This window comes from Antechinus flavipes, chromosome 2 (genome assembly GCF_016432865.1).
Source record: "Antechinus flavipes isolate AdamAnt ecotype Samford, QLD, Australia chromosome 2, AdamAnt_v2, whole genome shotgun sequence".
Taxonomy (NCBI): domain Eukaryota; kingdom Metazoa; phylum Chordata; class Mammalia; order Dasyuromorphia; family Dasyuridae; genus Antechinus; species Antechinus flavipes.
The window spans coordinates 437,514,222-437,529,368 of record NC_067399.1 but is presented as its reverse complement, the minus strand read 5'-3'; the positions used below and the strand labels follow the sequence as shown (position 1 = coordinate 437,529,368).

General features: G+C 40.9%; 1 protein-coding gene and 1 long non-coding RNA gene across 6 annotated transcripts in view; one reads left to right on the top strand and one right to left on the bottom strand.

The window, feature by feature from the left end:
* Nucleotides 1-876: 876 nt before the first annotated feature.
* Nucleotides 877-12,543, bottom strand: LOC127550321 (uncharacterized). The gene is made up of 3 exons (XR_007950856.1): nt 12,453-12,543; nt 11,471-11,765; nt 877-964 (listed from the first exon to the last, which is right to left on the bottom strand). It is a non-coding gene; the product is annotated as an uncharacterized LOC127550321 (long non-coding RNA).
* Nucleotides 12,494-15,147, top strand: part of L3MBTL1 (L3MBTL histone methyl-lysine binding protein 1) — a 71,463-nt gene continuing 68,809 nt past the window's right edge. For 3 of the 5 annotated variants that reach the window (XM_051979100.1, XM_051979099.1, XM_051979101.1), the window contains exon 1: nt 12,636-12,713. Coding sequence is in view for 1 of the 5 variants with exons in the window: in XM_051979098.1 (XP_051835058.1) it covers nt 12,494-12,713 (220 nt within the window). In the remaining 4 variants the exon portion in view is untranslated. Of the gene's footprint in view, nt 12,714-15,147 lie in introns of all 5 variants that reach the window. The other 2 variants (XR_007950814.1, XM_051979098.1) reach the window with 1 other exon arrangement.

The following is a 15,147-nucleotide window of genomic DNA, read 5'->3' as shown; positions in this document are numbered from 1 at the left end:
AAGGACAAATGAAAAGTGATGTAGAAAGAAAGGGAAAGGAAAGAAAAGGAGAAAAAATTTGGAACACAAAATCTTATAAAAAATGTTGAAATCTATCTTTACATGTATTTGGTAAAGCATCAGAAAGACTTAGTGAAGGACAAGGAGAGGCGGCTTGTTCAGGAAGTGACAATTATGAGGCTGGAGGAAAGCAATAATTTGTCCTCTCAACCAGGAATAATATAAAGAAAAAAAATTTTTCAGCTAGGAATAAGGACTGGAATGTTTCTATGAAGGGGAAAGGATGAGGCAGCAAGACCTCAACAATTGCTTGAGAGAAACCTTTTTGTGTAACAGACAAGTATAATCTTAAAATAGAAAAGCCAAGAATATATTATTAGCTCCAGGCATATTGGCCCAGATGGTCTTACTAGAGTCATAATACTCCTCTAGAAAGATGCAACTACAGAAAGAAGTTTCAGTAGTAACTCTGTGGAAAAACAGTGACTTTTAGCTTTGGGGTAAGAGAACTGCATCAGAAAGCAAGATTTGAATGAATAATAGTAGCAGAGAGAATCAAGAGAAATGTGGAGTTTCACCAAGGGAGCCTGATACTTCACTTTGGAGATTTACTCAAAAAATTTTTTCCTTCCCATTATGAGAGATTTATATTGTTTTTGTATAGGTGAGCTAGAGGAGGAGGAGGAAAAAGAAGAGGAGAAGGAGGAGGAGGAGGAGAAGAGGAGGAGGAGGAGGAGGAGGAGGAGGAGGAGGAGGAGGAGGAGGAGGAGGAGGAGGAGGAGGAGGAGGAGGAGGAGGAGGAGAATGATTGAATTATTTTCATTGTTCTTTACTTTTCTCTTCTTTCTCAATTAAATCACCTGCAATTTGACTTACCAATTCTTGCTTTCTCTGAGAAGATACCAAATGGGGGATTGAGCCATACTTCCATAATTTTTATGACCAAAAATATCTCATGCTGAACCTGAGAGAGAAAAAAGTTAAGGAGATTCTCATGATAGTAGATACATGAGTAGTTCCCCTAGAAATGGTATGCTCCAGAACAGAAAACTGTTTAATGATCTTGGAGCTCTCCTTGCTGTTACTATTCTATTTTACCTATCATTTGAAGGAGTTCCTCCCTATGCTTTCAAAATTGCTTTTCACTATTTCTCTTCTGAATTGCTAAAAAATAATAAATAATAGTTAACATTTTGATAGTGCCCACTATGTGCCTAATACTATACTAAGCACTTTGCAAATATCTCAGGTTGATCTTCACAACTCTGTCAAATAGGTACCGTTATAATCCCCATTTTACAGATGAGGAAAATGAAGAATAAAAAACTATGCCCAAGTTATATGTTAGTATCTAATCCAGATTTGAACTCAAGTCCTCCCATCTCCAGGTCCACTACTCTATTCCCTGCACCACTTAATTGCTATTTATTAAAGTTGTCATATGTCACTGCTTACTATTTTTTCCTCAAGGAGAATATGACTCTTATAAAACCCCTCTTGGACAATAAGTCCAGGGCTTATCAACATATTTCCAGTTCTTTTATTGGTCATGTCTAAATATACTACTCTTGACTGTCACACAAAAAGATTGTTCAGTCAGATGTCAAGATCTTGCTTATATCATATACCCCATACCTCCTTCTTTCCCTCCCTTCCAGTCTCCTCACTCTTAAGTGGATCAGGGTAAATAAATTCATTTCTTCTCTCCCTTGATTCAGAGTGTGCCCCATGTGCCCTAACCCTCTCTTCTCTCCCACTATACACATGATGCACACTTTCCCCTGACTCTTTCTTAGACTGGGAATAAATGCATGCTTCTCATTTCCCTTCCAACTTCCATCATGGCAGCTAGCGCTCAACCCTGCAAATTACTTTGTTGTTTCAATAAGCCTCAAGGAGACATTAATGCTGGAATGCAACAGGTGAAGCTGATGACCTCCACCCCTACTGCCACAGCAAAAAAATCCCTGTATTCTTTACATATGCACATAGATAAAAATCTCAGGTCCTTTTGACAGATAGACTTATGCAGGCAGACATGCATTCATGAATCACTGCTGCCAGTTCTTCCAGTCTCATTGCAAGTCTCATATTTTATTTTATTTTTAAGAGTATTTTTTTCCAGATATATGCAATGTTTTCAACATTTCACCTTTGCAAAACCTTGCGTTGCCAATTTTTCTCCCTCTCCCAAGACAGCAAGCAATCGGAAAAATTCCAAGTCTCATAAGGGCTCTGAAGAACTCCCCATGGGACCTAGGACCTACACTGGGTCACTGAGTGATTTGGAAACAAACACATCATTGTATTCACTCCGGTGGGAATCTCTGACCTTCTCCTTTTCTTTCTCTACTGATCTGTTCCTGAAGTCAGTGAGGCTGCCCAGGGTTAGAGCCCTGGACCTAGAGCCAGGATGAAATGAGTTCCAACCTAGACTTAGACATTCTTCCACTCTGGGGCTTTGGGCAGCTACATAATCTCTTTATGTCTGAGTTGCCTCATCTGTAAAATGGGGATAATAATCGCACCTTCCTCTCAGGATTATTGTGAAGATCAAATGAGTAACTACTAAACTAGTAAAAAAGTTTTATCAACATTAAAGTCCTTTGTAAAAGCTAGTATTGTCATTATTTCATTATGTCTGTGAATTTATCTTGTTGCCCCTCGTGATATTTCCTAGGTGAGACAGCTTGCCCATCTTACATAGTACATTAGATACATTCTATACATACATACGTTGTCCATTCTATTGTCAAAAGATTTGGGTTCAAATCCTGCCTCTTCCCCTTTCTCTGTCTCTGTGACCTTGGATACGTCACCACCGACAAGAGAATTAGATGTCCCTGGTGTCTTGGTGCCCTTCAAACTCTAAGCCATTTCCAGGTTTTAATAAAGGACTTATTTTTTAAGGCAGAGTAAGCTATTATCTAAAACTACTATAAAGATATCAAGAGAATGTCTGGAGCTAGTGATAAGCTGCTGAATCTAACTAGTTTCACCTGGAAATCAGGTCAAGGCTCCAGGCCTGTGAGATAATAACAGTGAGAAGTGTACTCAGCCAGTCTTTCCTTCTAAAGCTTTGGGCTCCAATTCCGCTGCACGTGTCCTGAGGGCCAAAATGACACCTACTTAGTTTGTATTAACAATATATAATCTCATACTCCAAATATACCAGAAATATGGTCTCCTTGCATCAGCCCAGAGCAATTGCTCCATTTGCCATTATTCTTTGGGGATGGATCTGGGTATAGTATTGCCTCTTTCCTTTATCAGAAAAAAAAATTTGGCTGCATCCACGTTCGGGGTGTGATGCTTCATTTAAATATAAAAGCAATTGATGAAACCAGATTGTTAAACCAGCACTAGATGGCCCAGGGCTTTGTCCCAGGCATGCTTTGTTCCTCCCAGGACTAATCTGCCAATCTGTTCCGTTCCCTTTTTCCTCTTTTGAGTTGTCAAATCCCCAAAGTATTGTGGCCATCATGCTTCTCTCCCAGAACTGCGTGTCCATTGGAGTAGAATGCCATTTGTGAACCCCCACCAAATGGAATCTCCCAAACCAGTACACTCTCTGGAGGAGGGATGAGAAGGGAAGGGAAAAATTCTGGATGCCACATCCAGACCCAAAAATAAACTCAGCCCTAGCCCTTCCCAGTTTCTATCCTCTATTCTCTTTTTTTTTTTTCCCATCATGTTCTCTGGAATGCTCCTCTATTTTTATTGTTTATATTTTATTTTATTTTTTAAGCTTTTTATTTTCAAAACATATGCATAGATAATTTTCAACATTCATCCTTACAAAATCTTGTGTTTCAATTTTTTTCCTCTCTTCCCCTCATTTCCTCCCCTAGATGGCAAATGATCCAATTATATGTTAAACATGTGCAATTCTTCTATACATATTTCTATAATTATCATGCTGCACAAGAAAAATCAGATCAAAAAGAAAAAAATGAGAACGAAAACAAAATGCAAGCAAATAGCAAAAAAAGTGAAAATACTATCTAGTGATCCACAATCAGTTCTTACTGTTCTCTCCTTTAACATTCACTCTACCTTGTCCAGATTCTTGTTGCTGTCATCAATAGCCTTTGGTATCTTCAGTTCTCTGGATCCATCTTCAGATACAGTCATATCTTAGAACTGCCCCATATACCCACGAACAAACGAATTGTCCCCAGGTAAAGGAATTTCTAGTTATGGTTTGTTAAACAGTCCCATATTTCTAAGGATATTTATCAGGATTTGCCTAATCCATTTTTTTTTCAGATTCCCTCCCTTTTATCTTTTTTTTAAAATTAAAGCTATTAAAGCTTTTTATTTTCAAAATAAATGCATGAATAATTTTCAACATTCACCCAATTTGCCTAACCCTTAACAGAGACTAGAATGAGTAGCTATCTTCCCCACTTCATAACTTTCTAGTACCACAAATCTCAGATTTGAATGGGAGGTCAGAGGACTAGTCCGCACCTCACCTGAAAAGGATTACTCAATAATATTCCTGACAAGTTGCTATCCAACATCTATTTGAAGACCTCCAACAAGGGGGAAAACTATCACACCCTTGTTGCTGGAACTAGCTGTGGGCATTTGCTGGAGCCTTAGTGTCTTTCTTCTTGATTTCACCTTTGAGATCTAAAGATTAGCTAGAATCAAATCAAGTCAGAAAACATTTACATTTGTATATTAACTATATACAGGTACTATGTGATGGAGGGGAAGTGGGAATCATGGGAAAGGTGAAGGTTGAGGAACTCTGTAGTTAGCATTTTTGAAGGAGAGTAAATATTTATGTTAAAGACCCCTAGTGTGAAGGTAGTCGTGGAGGAAGAGAAAAATTGGGAGTCAGGTACCAAATTCATTGAGAAAGGAAAGGGAGTGACCCAGGAGTACTTGTAGACAACAGCTACCAGGATTTTAATAAGTGAGGAGCATGAACCTCAAAGGAAGAGAGATTAATGAGTGAGAGAAGTAGGGTGAAAACTTGGAAGTGCCAATGGGGAGCAAGGAGTATTCCAACTTTTCTGCTTCCACCAGTAAGCAGAGAATGAATGAAGATGCAGCCAGTACTGGAAAAGCTGGTCAAGGGGTGTCTTTGCCATCTGGGGGAAGTCACATTTCAATAAGAGCTAATAGATGAAGAGTAGGGGAAATTTAGGATAAAGGGAAGTTTAATGTCTATGGAACAGGCATTCCATAGGGCACAGTGGAAAGGTTGGGTGGAGTTAAACTTTGCGGTGGGAGGCTGAGGGTCAGACAGGGTAGTAGAAAAACCAGGAGAGAGCAGTGGAAGGAAAACCTAGAGTGGAGAAATTATCGACAGTGTCTAAGACTTCCAAGAAATCAAGAAGCATGAAGATTGAAAAAAGACCATGAGACTTGGCAATTAAGATATTTTTGTGTTTTTGTGTCTGATGATATTTGCCTTGGATCATAGACAACTTTGGAAAGGGCAATTTCAGTTGTGTGATGGGACTGAAACCTGACTGAAGATAATTGTGAGAGTAAGAGGTGGGGAAGAGGAGACACTAAGTCCTCTCTGGTGGCTTTCTCTAGAGTTTAGTCAGAAAAGAGAGAAACAATAGAATACGATAGTTCCTGGGGATTGTCAGATCAAGGGAGATGTTTTGTTTTGTTTTAGGATGGGAAAGATGTAGGAATCTTTGTAGGCCAAAGGAAAAAGGAGTCAATAGATAAAGAAAAATTGAAGATTAATAAGAGCATGGGGATGATAGCAGGAGCATCTGTTGGAGAAAACAGATGGAACGGGATCAAGTGTTTGCCTTGGCAAGAAGAAGGACCAACCTCTTCACATGAGACAAGAATCAAGAAGGAGATATCAGGGAAAGATATCTGATACGAAATGAAATGAAGGAGAGAAGAGGGAGTACTTCGAGAATTGTCTTAGTTGTCTTGGTGAAGTACTAGGCAAGATTCTCAGCTGAGAGAGTGGTGGGAAAGGATACTATGAGAAACTTGGGGAGGAATGAAAAGGTTTAGAATAGCCACTATGGTGAATGAGACAGCAAAATGATTAGGAAGGAGAAAAAGGATTATTATGCTTTCAGGGAGGACCCAGCTGAGATTACTTAACATAGCACCATTTACTGATTTTTCTCCAGTTCCATTTCACTGTTTGGGAATAGCAGTGAATGAGGAGGATGGTGGAAGCAGTCTAAAGTTGGAATTTCACAAGATATGATTAGCAACAGGGTAAGTGGACAAAAGTCACAAACATAGAGAATAATACAAGATGAATTTAAGTCCCAGAACTGGTTACATTGATCAACTCGCTAGTCTTTTTTTTTTTTTTTTTTTTTTTGGATATGTTGTTGTTGAAGGGAACTATACAATCCAGTTCTTGAGTCCTGAACCTAATAGGAAATATTCTAAATACTGAGGTTTTTGATTCCCATTGTGGCCTGAATGTATCACTCTGCAAAAAGTCTACAGAAATTTTCTTAAGAATCTGGCTGGGCCAAACTATGATTGTGGGAATCCCCTTCATCATGTTGACCAAGTGTCCCTGAAACACCATCAGAGCAAAATACAAGTTATGTTCTAGCACCTGAAATAACCATCCACTAATTTAACAAATGATTCAATTCAAAAAACATTTATTTTAACATTCTTTTTTTTTCAATTTTGAGTTCCAAATTTTCTCCCTTTCCCTGCCCTCTCCCTTACCCAGCGAGAAAGTAAACAATATTTTATCAATTATACATGTGAAGTCATGCAAAACATTCAAGATATATTTTATTAAATCAAAATTAAACTGTCTCTTCCTTTTTTTAGAAGGGGAGGAGTTCACAATAAGTTCAATGTTCATTCATACCATTTCTTTCACTTGTCAGCCTTTATCTCCATTCTCAAATGGTATCTCATAGAGGCTTTAAAAAAAAAAGCTAATATATGTTTGTGCAGATTTACCATGTCTTCTTATGCTGAATACTTCTTTTAAAATTATTTCAGAGTCAAGGGAGAAAAAACTCTAGTCTTGGCAAAGATAAGATATAAAAATAAGCAGATATCTTTGTGTTTGTGTATAGAGAGACGCACTATTTCCATTGTTATGGCAACCGAAGATCTCAACCAATTCAGTCTCATTCCCAATAATATGATGCGATTAACACTGAGCACTAAAGAATCAACAATTCCATCACTGTCACAACCAAAACAATTCAATTCCACAAACGTCTTTGAAGTAGCTACAAGTCCTTTGAAAGGCTAGGGGCTATGGATACAATGACAAGCACAAAATAACTCCTGCTTTGAAGGAGCTTAAATTCTAATGAGCAGATAAGGAAATGCAAGCTATATACAAAATAAATAAGAAATAATTTCAGGATTGAAGGGATGGGGGACCAGGGATCTCATAGAGCAGGTATCATCTAAATTGAAATTTGAAGGGAAATAGGAATTCCAGCAAGGTGATAGAGTGTGGGCCTACATACTCATCTTCTTGAGTTCAAATCTGGCCTCAGATACTTAACAGCTGTGTGACCTTGGGCAAGCCACCAAACCTTGTTTGCCTCAGTTTCCTCATCTACAAAATTAGATGGAGAAAGAAATATCAAACCCCTCTAGTATCTTTGCTAAGAAAAATGCAAATTAGATCATGAAGAAGCAAACATGATAGAATAAATGACTGAACAACAATAACAACAAAGATAATTCTATGGGTCATGAACCAGAAAGTGAGAATCTAGAGTAAACACAAAGAGAGAATGCATAATGAAAGAAACCTTCTTTGGAAAGAGGTGTAAAAAATTAATTAAAAAATTAATAAATGGGATTAGTAAGGCTGGGGGAATTAAATAAGCAGATAAAAGCAAGAAAGAAAAAGGAACTAATTAGCAAAACTCCAAAGGAAAGAGGTAACAAAGGAGGGGGTGAGGGGAAGCAAGCCAGTGGAAATAGGGACACCTTAAAAAAGATGAATCTAAAATAACTGAAGAAACATAGTACTATACTTATAGCAGAAGAGGTGGGAAAAATCAGAACTTGGAAAAAAACCAATAATCCAATTAAATGGAAGAAAATATCAAAATAACTCATCACTTTAAATGTGAATGGATCAAACAGTCCAATGAAACAAAAGAGTTAAAGATTATTTAAGAAAACAAAATAGTACAATCTGTTGCTTAAAAGAAACATTTAAAAAACAAAAGCAAACAAAATAAAACTGAGGGAATGGCTGACAACCATTGAAAAAGCATGGAGGAAAAAAAGAAAAAAGAAAGAAATGGAAAGTGGAATTTCTTGCCCCGGAAGCAATAAACAGATTAGTTTTGGTGTTTTGGACCAAAATACTTAAATCCTGCAGAGTGAAACCCAGCAATTTGGGGGAATCTGCCCCAACAAAATTAAATGAAATACTGTGGTTCAGCAGATTGCTAACTACCTATCTTTCTAGCTGAAAGAGGGTTCTGGCATTCATGCACTGACTGAACCAAATAATATTTCCGGATCAGAAACTGATCTTTTGAACATTTGAGTAGAATAGAAGAAACACAACAGGTACTCCCTATATTCAGCCATTAAGTTGGGTATTTCTAGGGACTATGACACTGCTATCCTGAAGATCTATGGTGATGAAAAAGATATTTTCTAAGTGCCTCTTATCTTCCTGGGGTGTGTGTCTCTGTCACCTATTTCAATAGCTTTCTAAGAACTTGTAAATGTGCAAACCAGTAGAAACAGCAACCTATTTTTTAAAATCACAATTGCCATTGTTTGTGATAAATAAAAACTCACTATTAGCATACATTATACCAAAAAAAGGAGGAGAGGGGGGGACGGCTAGATATTAGAGTCAGAGGATGTTATTTTATTGCATTTCAGTCACATCTGACTCTTTATGACCTTGTTTGGGATTTTCTTGTCAAAAATACTGAAGTGGCTTGCTCTGTTCTTTCTCCTGTTCATTTTACAGATGAAGAAACTAAGGCAAACAGAGTTAAGGGACTTGCCCAGGGTCACATAGCTAGTAAGTATCGGAGGCCAGGCTTGAACTCATCTTCCTGATTCCAAGTCCAGTGCTGTATACACTGTGCCATCTCGCTCTCTAAAGCTAGGGGGATCTTAGTTTAAATCCCTCCTTTGCCACTTAACAATTTATGTGATTTGAAGTATGTCACTTAACCTTCCTTGGTCTCTGTGTCCTCATCTGCAAAATAAGAGGTCAGACTTAAATGGCTTTGTAGATCCCTTCCAGTTCTAAATCGATGATAATGAGGAAGAGGAAGTGGAGGAGGAGGAGGAAAGGAGGAACAAGAGAAGAAGAAATAAAGGAGAAGAGAAGAGGAGTAAAAAAAGGAGGAGAAGGAGGAAGAAAAGAGGAACAGGAAGAGGAAGAGGAGGATGAAGAGAGGAAGACGAGAAGGAGGAGAAGGAGAAGAAGGAGGAAGAGGAGAAAGAGCTATCTTTCTAACAACTCTCTATGCCAGTCTGTCCCTCCTTAGGAAATCTGCCTCTGGAAGTTCATCATACTGATACTGAAGAGGTTTGGCTCCCCTAGATTCCCCTAGGATTTGGCGCAGGGCAGGGAGTTGTGGGAACCCCTTTCTGGAGGCACAGAGGACCCTCATAAAGGAATTTACAAACCCGAAAAGCTAGACTGGTAAAAGGAAGTTTATTATTGGCATTGGGAAGTCAGCCTTTGCTATGCATGACTAGAGAGGCTGAATCCCTCAGTGGCAAGGTCCCAGAAGAGAAGTAAAGTTTCTAGCAGAGAAATCCCAACAGAGAGCTATAAAGTCTTGCTAGGGAAATAGGTGAGGATAAAGAGAGGGTAACGCTGGAAGAGAATGTCATTCCAGCGGGCAGAGGTTGCTGCTATGCCAGGGAGAGAGAGGTTCCTTAACATGGTGTATTAGGTCCTCTGCAAGGACTGAGCCCCAAATTGGCTCATTTTATAATACAAGCCTAGGGCTTGTTCTTAAAGGGGGCTGGGTGCAGCCTGCCCTGGAATCAGAATAGACAATCTTGGAGTTGAATGAGTGTCTCTGAACCAATCTCCAATTCAGTGGGGTTAGAATCTCCAATTTGGCTAAGTAGAAGGGGTACTCAACCAAACCCATCTAGATAACAGAATGTTTGATTCCCTGGGGCTCGTCTTTCCCAGAGGCAGGGCTCAAGGAGAATCTTTCCTCCAAGGAACTTCTCAAGCGCTTTACCTCACAGCTCACCCATAAATCAGAGAGAGAGAGAGAGAGTTTTCAGGGCTCCCCTGGTCAATACCAGACTCAGTGCGGACACAAGATTTAGCCCTTTTATAGCTCAAAACTCAAGCGATTCATTAGCTTCAGGGAACTACCCAGGTTATTTTTACCTTCTGAATCCAATTCTCCCTGTGCAACAAGAAAACTGTTCGGTTCTGCAAACATATATTGTATCTAGGATATACTATAACATATTTAACATGTATAAGACTGCTTGCCATCCAGGTGAGGGGATGGAGGGAGGGAGGGGAAAAATCGGAACAGAAGCGAGTGCAAGGGATAATGTAAAAAATTACCCAGGCATGGGTTCTATCAATAAAAAGGTATAATTAAAAAAAAAAAAAAAGAAGTGGGAACTAACAGAATTAAGGTGAGCAGGCCCAGCTATGCTGGGCATTAAAATGTTGTTAACTCTGGAGAACCAGATGGCACAGTGGATACAGCACTGGACTTGGAATTAGGAAGATTCATCTTCTCGAGATCAAATCTGGCCTCAGACTCCTCCAAGTTGTGTGACATCCTGGGCGAGTCACTTAACTCTATTTGCCTCAGTTTCCTCAACTGTAAAACGAATAGAAAAAAGAACAGGGCAAACCACTTCAGTATCTTTGCCCAAAAAAATCCCAAACAAGGTCATAAAGAATCAGATGTGACTGAAATGCAACTAAATAACATGCTCTGATTCTAATATCTAGCCCTTTTAAATATAATGTGCACTATCAGTAATTTTTATTTATTACAAACGACAACAATTGTGATTTTAAAAAATAGGTTGCTGTTTCTATGGGTTTGCAGGTTTATCAGTTCTTAAAAAGCTGTTGAAGTAGGTGGCAGAGACACACACCCCAGGAAGATAAGAGGCACTTAGAGAATATCTTTTTCATTACCATAGAGGTTCAGGTTAGCAGTCTCATCGTCTCTTTAAGTATCCAATTTATACCCAGAAGTATCCTGCAATGTACCATGGAGAACACCGAGAACATGGAGAACAAAGAACATTGGATTGGGAACTAGGAAACCTCTATCCCTAGTTCTAAAACCAAAAATTAAAAAAAAATGCTATATGACCTTAGGCAAGTGACTTCTCTAATCTTGTTTCCATCCCAATCCCGCAGGCATCATTCATTCACTCTATAAATATTTATTGGGAAATTATGTATAAGCCAGTGTGCTGGATGCTATAAGGCACATGTAACATTTTATGAGTAGAAAATACTTTAATGTATGAACTAATTTGACCTCACCATCATTTTTCGAGGAAAGCAGTGCAAAGATCCTCGTCTCATTTTGCACATGGAACGTGGTGAATGGATCAGGATACTTTGGTTCTCCAGTGGTAGGGAGGGTTGAGGAGAAAGCCATGAAAAGCAGTAGCCTCTAAGATCAGAGGGAAGGTTAGGAGAAGAAATGCTGGCCAGGATCAGAATTGGTTCGGTGCCCAAGGTAAGAACAGCATCTGTTGGGCCTCTAGGCATTTTGAGATCTACTGAGGTGAGTACAGAGATCCAACAAGGTGTTTTGAATGCCCTGCGGCAAGGTCTGAAAAATACAAAATTTTCCTGTTAACTCTTTGCTCATCCACCTTCTTGCAGGAAAAAAAAAAAAAAAACATCTAGTCTCTCTTTCACATAAACCCCTCAGATATTTGATCCTGAAAGACAGCGGTGGTCCTCCACGCACCCCAACCTCAACTCTTTCCCGATCCTTCAGGGGGCAACCTTCAGAACCCTCCTTCCCCAGTGGGGCGTGCAGCTGCAGACTGGAGAGTTAAGCGCTTTGTACTGGTTTTTTGGGTTGGGCAAGTGAAAAAGATCCTGGATTTGTGACCTCAAGCGAGAGGGGTGAGGAAAAGAAGAATACAGCTTTCCCTCGCTGGACCCCCACGACTCTTTCCTGGGTCTGGAGGATCCGCATACACTGTCTAGCTAAAACAGGGGGGAGGCGTCCGAGTTGTAACAAGGTCCCAGGGCGGTGTGATGAAACAGGTAGGGAGCGGCCCAAACTCCGCTCAGCACTCTGGGCTCCTGGCCCCTGCGCACCCAGTTATTCATTCAGACAGCCCCAACCTGAACGCTTAGACTCCAGGCGGCCCGGGCCAGCAGGCCGTGACGCAGGTTCGGAGTGGCCTTTAACGTGCACTCTAGGTGGTCGTTCCCAGCCCCACCCCCACTCCTAATCCGAACTGAAATACGCTTTGCAATCTCTCGGGTCTAGACACCCAGACACCTGAATTGAAGCCCATCTTCGCGAGTGGCCCCTTCATTCCAATGGAAGGTTTACATTTTGCAAGCAGCCCAGGCTGGGGGCGGGGGTTCCGCGCTGCGGCCCCCGCCCCAGCTCAGTGTATATTAAATATGCTTCGCTTGTCAATTTCTCGCCCGTACGTTTCTGCAGAGGAGGCGGGTCCGCCCCCCGTGCGCGCAGGCGCGCGCCCAGCCTGGGAAGCCGCAGGCTCAGCGTTCAGTGACCACAGGCTGGTTATTGTAGGTAAGGAATCAGATAAGAAAGTAATTTATAAACCTCTTTAAATCATCAAAATGCCGCTCGCGGAGGGGCTTCTTGGGCTCCCGGGCCTCTGCTCTCTTTTTGCGTGCGGGGCAGGGTTTTTTGAGCAGCCCCTTCTCCGGCCTCGGCCAAGTGGACCGCCTTTCGTGGGCACGTCTTTTGCAAGGATGGGGGGTAGGTGGGGGAGAAATGAAGATGTTCGGGAAAATCCCGGGTGGAAGTGGGCTTGGCTGTCTCGCAGGGCGGGAAGGCAAAACGGGGGTGGGGGGGTTGGGCTCATTTTCGGGGCGTATTCTGGCTAAACTGGGAGAGTTTGGGTGTGTTGTGTTGTGTTTTTTATTTAATGCAACCAATTAAGAGTTTTAATTAATGCAGAGAAGGAGGGGGCCGGAGAGGGCAGAATTTTCCTTCTCTGGAAAATGGGTCATTTCCCAAACTTACTTTTTATTTTTCCTTTCATTGATTTTATTTTATTTTTTTTTCCTGGGAGAGAAAATGAAATCTGTGTCGGGGGGACAGGAATAAAAAGAATTCCGCCATTTTGATGTTTTAAAAAAAGTAAAGTGGTTTCGGGATGACAACGGCTGCTAAACCAGGGCTGCAAAGGCGGGGCGGGGGCGGCGGCTCCGGGTGGGCTAGGGCTGGCGAGCCTGGAGCGGAGCCCGCGGCGCCGGCGCGGGCTCGGGAGCTGTCCCTGCAGAGCGCGCTGGGCAGAGCGCAGCTGGCGGGTGCTGACTGAGGCCCCGGAGCCTGCGGGAGGGGAAGTTTGCAACGATCGCCCGTTTGGGGGGGATGGGGGCAGGAGGAGAAGGGTACCTGATGTTTGCAGGGAGAGAGGGATAGAAGTGGGGAGCAGGACGTGAGGAGAGGACCTGATGCACACTGACCGATAACAGCAGAGCTACTGGGCCTGTCCACAGCCAGATTTGAGGGGCCACTACTCCCCATCCCTATCAGAAAAAAGCATCTTTCCGTTTTCTTAGCTGTGTGGCCTGGGCTTTGTCCCGCAGGTAAAGGAGTCCTTTAGATAAAGGGACGGGATTTTCCCAACCAAATTCTGGCACGTGAATATCTCTTCTGTAAGATCAAAGTAAACTTTCTTTTCTTCAAATCTGGATTGTCCCGGATATCTTGGGAACTATGGTCCCCCTTGTGTGTTAGGATACTACTACTACTGCATTGTGGGTGCCCACAGCCTACTGGGGGAGACAGTTCAAGTCATTCAACGTTTATTAAACAGACTCTGGAGGAAATACAAAGTTTAGAGAAAACAGGGACACAACTATGCCTTTGGAGCTCATCTTTGATTATTGAATTGAATAAATTGATTATTGAATAATTAACAATATTCATATAGTTCCTTAAGGCTTATAAACCCATTATATATTTCACAATCAACACCATTTTACAGATGAAGAAACTGAGGCCCTAAAAAGTTGTTACTCTGTAAACCATAGTCATGTGTGATAAATAGACAAATATGTAGTTGCAGTGAAAAAAAAAAAAAAACACCACTCCACTGAATTTGTATTTAAGACAATCTGGATTTACATCTTAGGTCTGCCATTTACCCTATTACCTTGATTATGTCACCAAACCTCCAAACCTTAATTTCTACCAATATAAAATGGTTAGAGTTGAGGTCCTCTAGGGTTTCTTACAGCTCTTAGTCTATGATACTATTAATCAGAAAGCAAAATAGCAGCAAATAGTATATGATAAAAGCATTTTAAGCAAAATGTTTTGTGAGGTACCGGAACAGAACTGAGTCAGTGAACCAGAGAAGGTTTCCTAGAGGAGGTGGCATTTGAATTGAGATTTAAAAGAATTTCCAGCATTGGAGTGGTTTGGGAGCAGCCATTATAGATTTAGAGACCTGGGAGCAAAGAAATGGGAAAGAAAAGGGGAGCCTTTACTTAGTGTGCCTAGAAGAGGAGTAACATGAACTAAGGATGACCCGTTCTACTCCCATCTCTACTGTTTGTAATTTTTGCCTCTTTTGACACCACTTCCTCCTAGAAGCCTTCCCTGATTGCATCTACTTCAAGAGTTTGTAACTGGTCTGAGTCAAAGATAAAAAAAAATTTTTAAATGAGTACCGAGATCCCAATTGGTGCATCAAAATCTCTACATAGGGACAAAGCCTCTGATGCCTGAACCCTGAATTCTCTGTCAGAGCCCTGACATCTGGTGGAGCAGGGCCTGTTTATTTATTTATTTTATGCTGGCCTAATGGGGAAAAACATGGCCAAAGGTCCCTAGCTTCCCATTCTTAAAATCTGTCCTCTGTGAATTTATTTAATCCTAATTATATCGTACAGCCTATCTCACCTCTTGGGAAAACTTGTTCTGTATGTTGACTCCCAGCTGTGGATGGTCAGACTTCCTTTGCTTTGTCCTAAATTTACCTCTTTCA